Source organism: Myzus persicae, unplaced genomic scaffold (assembly GCF_001856785.1).
Source record: "Myzus persicae strain clone G006 unplaced genomic scaffold, MPER_G0061.0, whole genome shotgun sequence".
Taxonomy (NCBI): Eukaryota; Metazoa; Arthropoda; class Insecta; order Hemiptera; family Aphididae; genus Myzus; species Myzus persicae.
The window spans coordinates 599,146-614,727 of NW_019104477.1; the positions used below are offsets into that span (position 1 = coordinate 599,146).

At 30.6% G+C, this 15,582-nt stretch overlaps 2 protein-coding genes across 6 annotated transcripts in view; both read left to right on the plus strand.

The window, feature by feature from the left end:
* LOC111042452 overlaps positions 1-10,773 on the plus strand; it is a 73,496-nt gene extending 62,723 nt beyond the window's left edge. For 4 of the 5 annotated variants that reach the window (XM_022327076.1, XM_022327077.1, XM_022327079.1 and 1 more), the window contains 6 exons: positions 1,882-2,328; positions 4,704-4,967; positions 5,831-6,193; positions 7,418-7,596; positions 8,697-8,884; positions 10,382-10,772. In XM_022327076.1, the coding sequence (XP_022182768.1) occupies positions 1,882-2,328; positions 4,704-4,967; positions 5,831-6,193; positions 7,418-7,596; positions 8,697-8,884; positions 10,382-10,658 (1,718 nt within the window). In that variant the 3' untranslated portion in view covers positions 10,659-10,772. Of the gene's footprint in view, positions 1-1,881; positions 2,329-4,703; positions 4,968-5,830; positions 6,194-7,417; positions 7,597-8,696; positions 8,885-10,381 lie in introns of all 5 variants that reach the window. The other variant, XM_022327075.1, reaches the window with a different exon arrangement.
* A 1,903-nt stretch (positions 10,774-12,676) lies between these two features.
* On the plus strand, positions 12,677-15,582 carry LOC111042435 (zinc finger protein 678-like). Its single transcript, XM_022327052.1, has 5 exons — positions 12,677-13,065; positions 13,548-13,635; positions 14,645-14,702; positions 14,938-14,989; positions 15,055-15,582. The coding sequence occupies exons 2-5, from the start codon at positions 13,560-13,562 to the stop codon at positions 15,544-15,546; spliced, it is 678 nt and encodes a 225-aa protein (XP_022182744.1). The 5' UTR covers positions 12,677-13,065; positions 13,548-13,559; the 3' UTR covers positions 15,547-15,582.

The window sequence follows — 15,582 nt, forward strand, 5'->3', positions numbered from 1 at the left end:
ACTTCAATAATTCATAATACGTCATTTTATTGGAACACCCGAAAAAAATTTAAATAAATATTACCTTGACCATAGTAAGACTACGATATAGTTGGAAAAAATCATTCAAGTGCAAAAACAAATGAAATAATGCCATATAAAATGTAGATATAACACAAATCTGGTATAGGAGAATAAAATACTTTAAATCAGGGCATCGCCGCATTGGGGACTTTAAAGAATAGTTTAAAAGTAATACAACAGGATGATGATGATTAAAACAAGGAATGAAGTTGAAGGGAATAACAGACAGTTTAATAGTTGGTGAAAGGAATCACATTTAAAAATTATTTTATATCTGTGATAGAGCGGAGAGTATTGTTTTATGAAAATATGCAAAAAAGAAGGAGTTGGAAATTACGAGTATATACCTAATAAGGGGAAATGAAACATTATGAAATCTATCATTGTGATATCTGAAAGAAAAAGGTGTACACTGAAAGGAAATATCCTTAGAAAACTACGTCCACTTTTAATAATCAGAAGATTAGGATAGATTATATTAAATAGTACATAAACTAACACGTTAATATATTAGAATGAGATATTATCGGTGGTCGGCAATAAATCATTCGTTACACATTAGTTTACTATACGTACCTATACATTTGTGGTAAAAAATTTAGAGAAATTCACCCCTAAAGCTAGAATTTATAAGACCTTGAGGTACAAGCTTAGAGTGGAATAAAATTTGCACTAATTAATACATTTATTAATTAAGTAATGCGATAAGACCATTATTAAGGTCTCGATGTATTTCCGGGCACAACCAGTACTCGAAACTAAAATAATATTAAGTGTAATGCATTCAACGAACAAGCAAACAATGTAACACGAACGTCGCAAATGCCAAATACGATTCGTTAATACTCCACATAAGTGTTTTTGAGCATGATATTCCTATAATAATATCGATTTACGCCGTAAAATCCAGAATACCTGTCTGCCGTTTCATTACAACACGTTCGACGTCAATAAATTCTCTAGCGTCGTTTTCACGCATAGTATTCACTATACGCAAAAATATTGCATTCGTTTATGGGTCGCAACTTCGTTATATTATTATATAGAGTGTAGGCTGCATTTTTTTTTCTAATCACTTTCGCGTTCTCGTACGACATACCTGTATGATAAACATGTAGTATATCTATATACCAACGAATAACGTAATAAATAAACGATAACGAAGCTGTTCTACCGGTACACATAATATAGATTTTCACGTTACCACTGCTCAAGAGTTAATTAAAACGACCATTTGCCGATGAAAAAATACCGAGTTTCCTGTGTTTAGATTCTAGAAATCGAAAAAAAAAATGGATGTGGCCGGGCGCGCGATATAGGTACCTAGCTAATAAACTCACATATAATAGGCAATCGTATTCTGCGACATGACGCGTTAAGAACATGCCGGCGTTATCTCGTCCGTCGGACGCGTTATCTGTGTCGAGATAAGTGGTTAAAGATATAAGTAAACAATAATAAATGAAAAACTGAAAAAGGCGTCGCCGTGTGCCCACCGGCATAAACTGTTAGTAATATCACATTTTAATAATACATATGAGTTGTTTGTACCGCTGCAGTCGCGTTTACACGTCGCCGCCAACGACAATAACAATACCTAAACGTAATAATATTGTAACAACATCATGGTCGCCGTCGACCTTTGCGCTGCGCTCTCGCCGTGCCCGTCGCGACTGCTGCAGCGGCGCCGGTGGGTAGGCGGCGACAGGGACGACGGTTCAGAAGCCCGGCGCGACATCGCGTCGCTGTCCGGTCCAGCTGGTACATTCACGCCTCTAACGACAACGCTTCGGGCGCCCGATTTTTTCGTGTCCACAGTCAAGGTGGAAGTGCACAGCAGTAACAGCAGCTCCGGCGCCGGTTCGGACGAGAACCTCAGCTCGTCGTCATCGGATCGGGGCAGCGACCCAGGCACGGCGGCCGGCGAGAACGACTACGAGGACATTTACGAGGTGAGGCAACGGGCCGAAGGCGTAGGTCTTCTGCACCACACGCAGCATCACCACCGCGGCAAAGAGTCAAAGAGCCCCAGCCGGGACTCGGGTAGCCACAGCCGATCCGGTTCCATGAGCTCCACGGGCAGCGGAGGCGGCGGCACAACCGGAGTCAGTGGTTCGTCCGTGGTCGTGCTCCACACTAGTAGTGGCGGTGGCGTCAGCGATAGTACGTTGGTCAACTCGTCGTGTGCGACGATCACCAACGTCACCGTCAACGGATCGCCTGACATGATCGAGTGCTACGAGTCCGTCGGCGTAATGACGCCAGGTACGTATTGTTGATTTAGTTTTATTATTATATAAGTAGTGGCCAAACCCTTCATATACATGCACAAAGTTTACACTATAAAGTATAAATATTACATAACTTACTATTTACTTTCTTGAATTCGATAAAAATTAAAAATGGATCCACATTATACAATTACGTTAACTATTATTATTGTAACGAATTAGTATCCGGCAGTCGGTCCTGTATGTCGGGTCTGCAATGTATGCTTATAGTTGTATACATAATATACGTTTTGCTTATGTTATCAGTTTATCACATTTGATACAGGTCATTTTATACTTAATATATTAACCAGTTGATTCCAGATAGTCAAATTATACATATATAATTTTTTTTTTTAATGTACAATAATGATACATCGACGGTTTTGAGTATTGCCATCGTATAATTTATTTTTCATATTTACCTAAATTTAAATAATCATGTTATTTTATCATTGTAATCAGTTCTTATTTTGAATATTTAAAGCCATAAAAGTGATTCAATTATTCGGTAGCAGGTACAATTAATGATTTTAAAATAAAAGGTCAATTAGTAACATATTATGACTGGAGTAGTAGAGTCTACATTATGGTGAACAAGTGATATTAGTACTCAGTGGACAATATTTTTCTTATTAAGAAATAAAAATACGTATTTAATTGTTTCTATACAAACTGCTGATTCGCCATAAATATTGTTTTAACTACATTTTTTTTACATATTTCTTTCTGGAATAATCTTATGCGGTCTTTTAAAATGGGGAAGGGGATTATACATGGTGATTATAACCGAATATTTACATCAGATGTAACGAAATTAATTTTTCGTCAAATCAACTTTATTACTAAATTAATTGAGTACATAACATAGTCTAACAATATTTCCTCCAAGTCACTTTCTTATGCTAACTCATGCCGAGACCCGGAGACTGAAGATACCAATATTTGTAGAAAACACTGAATTTCATTTTTATTTTGTACATCCGTAATAATAATTATTCTTTACTAGGTAGTAGGTACTATTAATGTATTATATACATCATACAACAACACCAGTTGGACCACTTAAAATTGTAAGCCACCTACAGCTTTAATAACCAGTTATTGTACTCTGGTAAATTTGATTCTTGGATTTTCATATAATAATATACCTAGTATAAAACATTTTATTCCATTCAGCGATTTTATCGTTAAACTCCCATTTACAACTGTTGTCGGATATGATTTCAAATCGAATGAATGTATTGTACTTTCATATTCCTTATCATTTAAAGCCACAGTAGTCACTAGTCAGTAATATAATGATTTTTATAAATTTGTTTAAATATTAAATGATTTACGTATTAATATCTTTGACACATCCATCTTATTCAACCTGTTTCAACTTTTTAAATTTGTTTAAATATTAAATTATTTACGTATTAATACCTTTACGTTACACACGTCCTGTTCGACCTAATTACCTGCCATAAATCGTAATCGTGATTTTATCGTTAAATTTCACATTCATCTTCAAGTAGTTTCAACTTTCAAGGAACTGCTAAAATCTAAAAGTAGAATTTTAGTTATAATTAAAATATAATTTATAATAATATACTAAATTATAATTTATAATAAACTATACTATAAATTATAATATTATCAGCACACCAAATGCATGCATGCAGTGTGAACTTAAATAGCATAACTGCATAGAAATTTATAATCGGTCTACAGCGAGATACTGTGAAACACTATAACAATATATTACACAGCCACTGATCATTTGGATCCTTTCTAATAAACATACAATGTGGAAATTCAATATTACAATTTATAATATTATATAGATCTGGATTTTTAAAAATGTAAATTTTTAAAGCAAGATTTCAGTGTTTGAGTATTGTAATCAATAATGCAAGGGGGTGGGTAATAGTTTAAATTTTCTTCCAGCTTATAATAGCGCTACTTAACAAATTAATATAGGTACTCATATAAATAATATATATGCATATACAAAAAGGTATGTGAAGACTGATACAACTTCTAATATATTAACTAAAATAAATCTTAAACATTGAGTAGTTCGGTGTTATATGCTGTTGAAGAACAATTTCACAACAAGTATAATATTATTATCATTCAAATAAGTAAAACATTATATTTTACAACTATTTAACATTTAGATGAATAAATGAATGGAGATTTATGTAAATTTAAGCTTTTTCTTTGTGGCTGAGAGGTTGGAGGGCAATAGCACCATCTTGAATCTGACCTCAACCACCTTATAACTACGCCACTGGTTGTAATCTCTATAATACAATAATAAAATAATAAACTGTGATCAAAATTCAAATTAAAATAAATGTGATGTCTTATGTATAATGACAGAGTCGGGAGTGTCGAGCGGCTCGCCGTCGGACGTGAGCCATTCGGCCGAAGACTCGGACCCGGAGATGCCGGGCCAACACCACCATCATACGCTGCCGCTGCACGCGGCCGTTCACCATCACAAGGAACGGACGCCGCTGAAGCGCGTGGTGTCGGAACCGGCGGCAGGCGTGTGTCCTCCACCGCCCCCGCCGCCCATGCCCGTCAACGATTTCCACGGACAGGTGTATGTGTACGTGCAACAGCAGTCAGTCCGCAATTCCAGTGAGTATTTTATAATATCATATTATTATTATTATTATTATTATTCACCCGTTAAATAAGTAGTACACGCTGCAGGTAATAGAATTTCGTTATGGATCAGTTCTCACCACGGGCTTAGCAAAAAAATAAAATAAAATTGGATTCTATTTTGGTCCGCCGTTTTGGGAGTCAATACTTTTATATCTTATCTATCCCCGTCTCAGAAATACAGACATTTTATAAAAATTAAAAAGTTTCACATATTTTATATTTTTTTGCAGTAGATATAATATATTTGACTATTATTAACTGTAATTTTTTTCCTGATGTAGATAGATATTATTGTTAACATACGCAATAATAAATATTTATGATGAAAAAACATAAATAGGGTGGAGATGTATGTTTATAAAAAACGTTTAAAATTTAATTAATCTAAGCTTATTGAAAAAAATATTAAGTTCTCTAGTTCCTCTAAAATGCAACCCTTTCTCCTACTATACGGTGGTCGAGCATATTAATTAATTTTATATTAATAATCATTATTTTTATCTTAATATATTAATCGACTTGTTTCGAGTGCAATTAAATTAATTAAAAACTGTTTAAAAAAGAATAATCCTACAAAAATCGGAGCGATTTCACTTGGCTTTCGCCAATTATCGACTTGTGCGCATGTATTAAGTATTAGGTACCTGTGCTGCAAGATTACCGCAGTTGTCCCGCGCGATACTCGTGTGTGCAAAAAGCGTATAGGTACCCATAATGCACAGGGAAAATACAAAATGTAAAAAGCTTCACGCGCTATTAACCTACGGCACACATCGGCCACCACCATCAGATAAAGCACGCACGGTCGGTAAGTCACATCTCATACTTCGCAGGAGACTCTTCAGATGGTGGAGGGGCGTTGGTTACGTCGATGACTGGACCTCAGCAACCAGCGGCGTTCATTCCACCAAAGTTCCCGGCCACGGGCGTCCACGACATAGGACTCATCAAACCCTCAGAGTACCTGAAGAGCATCGTGGGCGGCAATACCGGTGACGAAGCTGTCAGGTCGGCAAACGTACCGTTGCACAGGACCAAGTCCGAATTGTCGGTAGCCGTCCAACACCAACAGCAGCACCAGCAACAGCCGTTGGCCGCGATCAGCATACACGACTTGCACAGCGTACAGCTCAAGAAGACGCCGGGCACCGTGAAGATCATGCACAATAACAATAACGATGTGGATAAACAATCCGGTAAATAATAATTATTGTTCATCTTCATATACGTGATGCGTTTCCTAAAAAAAAATTAAAATATTATTTACCGAAAAACGAAATATTTTCAAGTAGGTATAAATGATTAAAATTGTATTTATCTGACTCATATGTATGGTTTTATAAGTATAAACCTAATTCAAAACTATAAGAAACTATTTGCAAACATATTATTATAAATTATATTATTATCGGTTTACCTTAACAGATATTTTGAATATAGAAATTCATTATTTATTTTGTTGCTCATCGAATACCTTACAAAAAAAAAAAACGATTCTATTAATTATAAGTTACAGGTTTATTCATTAGCTTTTTTTTTTCAATAAATGACACAAATGGAATGTTACTCTTCGAATATAATATTGACAAAAGAAAAAATCGTAATTGAAATGAATGACTTATATTCTCGCTTTCAGCTTTTAATCTTAATAAATAATTACATTTATACATCCCACGGCGTCGTGAATTTTTTTCAGTTTGTAGAATCGTCTTTGTTGTATTATGTTGTTTTCACGATAATTATTTTTAAGACCGGGTAACATTATTTCATTTCGAAATCCAACTGTTCATTACCAAAATTAAAACGGTGTTTCATTAAACTATAAAATATTGAGCTAACGCATAATCAGTAGTCACATAAATTAAACCTGAAAAGTCAAGCTGTGTTTTTACTTTGAACAACACTTCAGAAATGAATCATTCAACTAATTGTTCCAAGAAATATATATTATATACTTGAAAGTATGTGGTGAAAATGGATTTACCGAACAGATAAATTGTTTAGATTGTTAGATTATTATCAATCGTTTTTAGTCTAAAATAATCAAATTTTAGTCTAAATTATATTATGTTTTTGTTAGTTACAAATGATCTGATCATTGAAAAAATATATCAAACTGTTTAAAAGAAAATCAATATGCAAACTGCAATGCGTAGTGCGTACCTTTACCGTCTATATAACAATTCGACATTCATTCAAAACTTCTGTACACAATAAATAATAATTGATTTTTTGGAGAATTTGATACACTGGAATTAGTTTCTGTATCATATTAATGAAGTCCAACAATGTAATAACAACGCGTGTAATTAGACGAATATTACAATAACAATATTATGGGAATCGTTTATAATTTCTTCGGCTTTCACTGACTCGTGTGATATGTGTGTTATTATTTATTACTTATTGTGTTTCATTAGGTGTCGTGCCTCCGTTACAAGCACAAAGGCAAGATCTGATAGCAGAATTAAAAATGTCCAAAGATATTAACGGCATTAAAAAGATGAAAGTGGAAAAAGTCAAAATGGACGAGATGAGCGAAAAACAAAAGATCAACGAGATCACCAAACAGTTGTCGCCCGACAATATCATAGATCAGGTACCTATTTAGCTACATAAAATATTACAGCTGATATAACCGTATAATATTTAATTAATATTATACTCATAATTATAATACTCGTATTCAAAATTGTATCGATTACATTAACCTAACCTTACCACCGCAACCGGTATTAGTTTTTTTTGGTTTAATGGTAATCACCAATCATATATTTATTGGTTTTGATAATGTACCCAGTATACACATGTATTACATGCATCTTCAAAAATATTTTATCTGATACTAATAACTATAAGTATATTTAGTTATATATGGTTTATATTATTCTATAGTTACATTCAATTTTGTAGCTATAAACGTTAAAAAATATTAATTACTCACGTTCTAATAAATATTAAGTTGTATAAATTAAAAACAGGTTGATTTTTAACTATAATAAATTGAACTAATAAAAAATACAAGATTGAAGATTATGGTTGATAGGGATTTTCAACTTTAATTAATTAAGATGGAAAGAATATGGATCATATACTAATACTTACCATTTTTTTTATTATTTTATAATAAAATAATAATAATACTATAAAAATATTTTGATTTTTCGATTTAGCTTCTGCAGTTAAACGTTAAAATAATATAAAATATATAGGGAATTTTGAATTTTAAAACGTTAATCTAATATATGTTGTACACACACCGACAATCATAATCGTGACTAAACCTCTGCGATATTCAATCGCTATTCCATTTACACGCATTTCACTCTAGGCATAAAAATATCTGAAAGCTGTAGTAGGTATCATACGCGATTTCACCTCGTGTTAGACATCAAGACGGGCAATGACGTTACTTTTCGTGCGATTCTAGTCGGTCGTTAATTACGTTATGTTTCTAATTAATTCTAATATTTTATGTTTGTTGTCGGTGGAACTCATTTAGCTGCAATTCTATATTTATATTTCGGTTTAGTATATACACTTTATTATAACCACAAACATTTAACAATAATATTAATAACTATAATATTATCAACTAGGTAGTCTGATTAATACTATTTAGTATATAAATAATAAATTAATATGTGTTACACAACATTTCAAAAATATTTATTTATGTAATAAATGTTTATTTTATAGATCCCGGAAAAAGACGCCAACGGTAATGTGATACCCGCGTGGAAGCGTCAAATGATGGCTAAAAAGGCAGCGGAAAAAGCACGAAAGGACTTAGAGGAGGAGCTTAGCCGGCAGGCGGAAGAAAAGCGTTTGCAATCTCTGCCGCCATGGAAACGGCAACTGATGCAAAACAAAAGACAAGACGACAAGTACGTTTTGTTAAAAATGTTGATTATAATATTTTGCTATCATCGTCTAATTATTAGTCACTGAGACAATTAGTTGGTGTAGAAATTGTCCTCGTCACGGTTTGATTTCCAGCGAGTGCTCAGCTATTGTTGTTTTCACAGTAAATATAACCAGTCTCTAACTAGAAGTGCGTGTATGTGTGTGTGTGTGTGTGTGTGTGTGTGTGTGTGTGTGCGTGTGTGTGTGGATGTGTTTATGAATTAAAAGTAAAATGTAAAAATACTAATTGTCTTTAATAAATTTTAACTACTAATATAATAAGCATCGTTCACTTTTCAATACGGTCTATGTTCAAATTCAATATTTCGATAACAATTTTTTTGATAATACAACAACCATAAGTTGAAAATAAGATTAGTGTTTATTGCAAACCCACGCAATTTAAATACTAATCTACATTCGATGAGTTCAAGAGTACCTACACGTCAAACAAGATACATTATCACATTTTCAACAGTGTGGGTAAAACTTATTTTATATCCGAGTTAATCTGTTGAGAGTTACTTCCAATAAAATTAATTACAGCTATTTTCCAAAACAACACTATTATAAATGTTTGCACACTGCATCACAGAAGCATATAGTCTAATATAGTAGCATATAGTTACCTACCTATTAACTATTTTTATAATAATTTAATATATTATAAATTATAATATGAATAGCTCTTAGTAACTTAGATAGATAAGGAAAGTTCCATGATATATTTAATTTATTTTTATATTTTTTATTTTTATTAGTATATATACCCCTCAAAAAACATGAGCTAAAATTCGTAAAAACGTTAAAAACATAGCCAACAATTAGGAAGACATTTTTACCTCGGAACGCAACAAGTACCTACTAAAGAAATTTTCTAAGCTAAACCGGTATGAAAAAACGCACCGGGATGTTTGGACCAAATAATTTATGTGGTTCATTATCCCTAAATGCGGGATAATATAGGATAATTTTAAACCGATTTAGTCTAACGGATATCTAGGTAGCCACTCCTTTTTTCAGCTAAAAATTAAAATAAAAACTTTTGACTTATTACTAAAAAGTTTGATATCATGATATCACGATATTACTGAAGTCATATATTATAATATAAAAACATGATAATACAAATTACACTCATATAATAGCTGTTCACATTGTTTATCTTATCGCCTACATGCTTTATCGGTTTATCCATTACAACAGAACCAATAAGTTAGTTATATCAAATATAATATGACCTGATATTGACTTAAAAACAGGCTACAAACTTTTTGTCGCTAACAATTAAAAAACTGAAATGGCATACCTAAAGTGTATCAAATTAAAACTGGAATTCGGTAGCAATAGAGTGTACAAAACATTGTATTTATAATGTTGGTCAGTTATAATTGTTACATAATTTATAACTTATCTGATTCTAAAAATGTCAAGCGGTTTCGTGTATTTCCAATAACAGAAAGTTGTTGTCTGCTTAGGCTGTCAACCAATGTGAAACCACATCCAGCCAAGGTGACGTTTGCCGAATCTGCGGCGGACGGTCAGAACAAGGAAAATGATCAGCCAGCAGTGGAAGATGATTCAGTGACGGAAACGGATGAGAAACTCACGGCGCCACAAACTCCTCCGCAGACACAGCAACAAGTCTCCAACAACAACTCAAAAGACTCGGACAGCGATGATGGTCTTGCCAAAATCATTCCGTGGAGAGCACAGCTGAGGAAGACCAACAGAACTCTTAATCTTTTAGAGTAATATACCGCCTATATATACGCAATACTGTTCCATATTATTATTATTTTTATTATTTATATACAATATACATATTATACTTACGATTATTAATTTTATTATCATATACATATATAGATATAGTACTTAAATAATATTTATAATTTATACGATACACATCATATTGTATACTTTTATATAAACATTGTCTTCTCTATGCTGTTAATGATTAAAAACAAATATTCACAAAAATAATTGTGCGTTAAAGTTAAGGACCAGATTCGAGTGTATAAGCATAATATTATATAGTATAATTTTTTATATTACATATACAATATAATACAATATAATATTATTTGAACTATAATGTCTACATTAATTTATACATTATAGTATTTATACGTATGTACGATGTTATAATATATTATTCTCACGCGCTGCATGTTTAAATAAGCCTTTTTAAATTGTTTTTTTTTTTTACTTTACTTAACTTATTTTGTATACTCTCAAAATATAGAATATTGATTTCCATTTGACAGCTTATATATGAGTTCTTGCACCCTCTTCTCAATAAATAAATTAAAAATTCCATGTTTTTGAATTGTCTAGTGTGCTAAAATGCAGTGGCGCAACTAGACTAGACCTCTAAAACGCGGGGAGCTAAATCTATGAATTCATCACAGAGTTGTGAGGGCAACTCCCCTCTGCACCTAAACCTACAATACTCGATAAATCAAAACTTTAAAATAATTAACACACTTCACATAAATAAAAGAAAATAAATTAATAATACTCTTTTTTTAATAAAATATCAATAACATTTTAATTTCATAATCTTGTTAATAAATAACTAAGGTCTAAGGTATCATACATTTTAAATCAGCATAATTTTTCTGGGTTTCATGCAATATTTATTCAAAATAGTATCGAGATTTAGCTGATTTGATAAATCTTTTTCAATATTCAGCAAAGATAAATTAGCAAACCTTTGCTGAAGCATGTTGGATCTTAGCCAGTTTTTTATCCGCCACATATCTGATAAACATTTCTGATATCAGAAAAATAATATTATATTGTTATGTAAATTGTAAATATTATAGTAAATAGTAATAACTAATAACTAATAACTATTAATTATTATAAAATTGAACAGTTTATCTATTTACACACGGAGCGATTTGGCCACGCGCACTTATGGTTTTCATCCGCGGCGGATAACCGCTTAGGTACAATTAAACTTGATGGGTCACTCAAATAACAAAATGTTCATACAGGCCAAACCGCTCCTTGTGAAATCAGTTAAATTAGACATATTTATAGACATATTCTTTTTCAATTCGCAATGGGTACTAAACACGTACAAGCAGTAAGCGTTGCATAGTTATGTTTTACTTTTACTTCCAGATGTCTAGTGTGTAGTGACATCCTCTCAATCACAGTAAAATTTTTCTTAAACAATGACCACTGACCAATGACCATAATAACAGAACAATTACAACCATTAACCACAGTTGAACTCGTTGAAGATAGAATCGTGATAATAACATGGGTAATAACTTACTGGAATGGGTTTTTTCAAAGTGGATAAAATATTTATACATATAATCGTGATATCCACCTGTGCTTGTTAATTTCGTTGGTTAAAATGAAATATCACTACCTATAATCACGAATTAACGTCTCACCTGCCCTGAGTAAACTATCTTTATTCCTGGTAACAAAATAAAGACATTGTAAAAATCATTTACAGTTTAATAATAATTGTGAATTATATGTACTTATGTATAATGTGCCAGACGCCAGTAATTATAAATTAGAATTAGAATATTATGAACAGATAAAATATGATATTACTTATATTATAATAATTATACAGTTTTTTTTTACATAAAAAAAAGTCAAGCTGTGAAGTGTGAATTATATATTTATATTATGTTTACAACATTTTCTGAATTTATTTAAAGATTTGTTAAGATATTGACTATATTATAATACATATTATGGACCACGGTACTCGATTGATAAGGTGTCCAATGACATTTGTCCAATGACATTTACGTCATTGATATTTGATTAAAGATTAAATATATAAACATATTTTTAGGCTATAGCCTATGCGGCGGGATACGAATTACGAATAGCAAAATGTTTAAAGGTTACCATCCGTCTTTAGAGATCTTGTACGAATACGACAATTTAGTGCAATGCCTACAAAATGGTATTAACTAATGTGTGAAATGAGTAAAATTTGCAATTGTTTAACTGTGATGAAAATGATAATAATTAAATGTGTAAAATGTTAAATAAACACGTTAATAATTCTTATCACATGTTGAATTTTTATTAATAATTTAATTTTTCTCAGTTCTCAGTTCATTCATTCATTGTATTAACATAAGTGTCTACCACATGAATCTTCATAATACATAAGGTAGGTTCCTACTTCAATATATTATTATTAGTAAAATGTTTGTTACTAAAAAAGTAAAAAGTTGTTACTAAAATAAAGTTACTAAAACTAAAAAATGTATTTTTCTATATTATACTAACATTGATTAAGTATACCTAATAAATGGTACTACTATTTAAATTAAATTAATTTAAGAGTGATGTATTTACTGCAGTAATACATAGATTTACAATAAAACATGTAAGACTTACATTGCATAGTTCCGGTAGGTAATTATTGTAACAAACTAGTTAAACAATATCCAAGAAATAAGATGTATAAAGTTGTTTAAAACGTTAGTTTTAACATTGATATTAGAATAGTCTATTCTATAATCAATGGTTGTAATAACATTTTCTAATATCTTCAAATTAATGTGTGTTATTTTCCATTCAATTTGTTCTATATATAATATATTATGGCATAGGTAAGTAATTGAATCTTATATTGTAATATGATTGCAGATTGAAAAAAGCATGGCAATTAAAGATGATTTTGTATCAAATATAAGAAATGATATCCGTATACGCAAGAAAGAAAAAAAAACCAGAGGTAGAATCCTTAATTATTATTTTTGATATTTTATGGGTTAATAAAATACCAGAAAATATATTGTATAATAGTAGGTATTTAGTAAAATTCTGTAGCTGTAAGTTTAAACTAAATTATTAAAATATTGGGAGTCCTGTGACCAAAATAGCAAAATGCATAATTGTGTGAGCCAAGAGACATAATTTATTAAATAAGTAATGATCTAACATAGCAGTACCTATTTCCTATACCCTGTTTTTAAACTCACGGTCCACATTCAAAAACGATAAAGGAATTATATATGACCCACTTACAAATGAAAATATTAGGAAAAAGGACTTACTTAATTTAATATGATAAAATAATAATAATAATTTATAATATTACTCCTTATAGGTACCTATTTATTTAATAATGCACTTTAACTTTTTAGAATATAATTTTAAATATCTACTTATAATAGATAAATTACATATTGTTAATATTTATCATACAATTGTAGGCATGATACAATTTAAAATAAAATACCCAATAATTAGTTTCAATTTCTACTTCATAATTGATTGTGGTTGTCGTTAATAAATGGTCAGGTTAGATTGCCATGGTCATCTATCATTCATGTGATTCATACAGGTTTTTAATTTGTTGTTGTTTTTTGCTTGTTTACATAATATATAGGTAAATCTTAACATCATATTTAAGTACCTTGCAGCAATATTCTTTATATTTGGATATGAAAGAGTGAATTCAGTAAATAAAAGTAGATATCTGATTTTAATGAGTTTTTAAGAATACCTAATGACTGTAAATCTATAAGTTAAATTTTAAAGAATCAATTTTTTTACTGATATATTTAATACACATGTTTAGAGATTTAAAAATTATTGAACCAATTATTTAAGAACGATGTTAGCTGATACAATTAGCCATTGAAATAATTAATTTTTTGTATGATAAATTATCAACTACCAACCTCCTTACACTTTACAGATAGATTTCGTTTGTTTTATTTATAACTTTTAATGTTTAGATGCTGCTACTACCACTTCTTCAAAAAGTTCAGTTGATGATGAAGAGTTTACATTATTGTAAGTTATTGAATTGATAATATATTTTAAAGACTTTCAAAATGCACATTATAATAAATTGCTTGTATATTTTAATTCATAAAATATTATGTCCTTTAAATAATTGTGTGTACTTGTACTAGTAATTTATTCATTTAATATTGATATATTTTGATAGGAAACATTTTTTAATATTCATTATGAATAAACTACATATAGTATATATTATATTTTAAATAACAATTGTTGATTTTAGATTGAAAACTATTTTTAAAAAAATCAAGAAAAAAAATAAAAAAGCAAATAAGGTTAGAATTTATATTTGACTAAAATAGAAAATTATTATTTTAATTAATTTTTTAATTCATTTTAGATACATTTAAAAAGTAGATATGTGTCCAATTTTACCAAAGATGATGAAGTAAAATGCGATGTATGCAAACAGCTATTCTCGAAGAACTATTTTGGTATTCATATGCAATCTCATAAAGCATCATATAAATGTGATATTTGTGACAAGAAATTTTCTTACCTTTCCCTATTTAATAGACACAAAGCAACTCACAAACATGATACGGTAGTATATGATTATAAATTATATGATGAAACATTTAAGAACCCTAGTAATTTATCCAAATATGATACACTTCATAAACAAGAAATTATAAAATGTCTATTTTGTTTAAAAACTTTTAAGCAATTTGATGATTTTCTGAACCACCTTAATATGTACACATTTGACAATCGTTCTAAAAGTTTGACTAATCACATAAAAATACACAGTGAAGGCATACACTGTTCATCATGTTGTACTTGTAAAATGAGTTTTGCAGAGCGTGATACCATCATAAAACATATCATATAATACATTTCATCAAAAAACAAATACTATTTTGTCAAT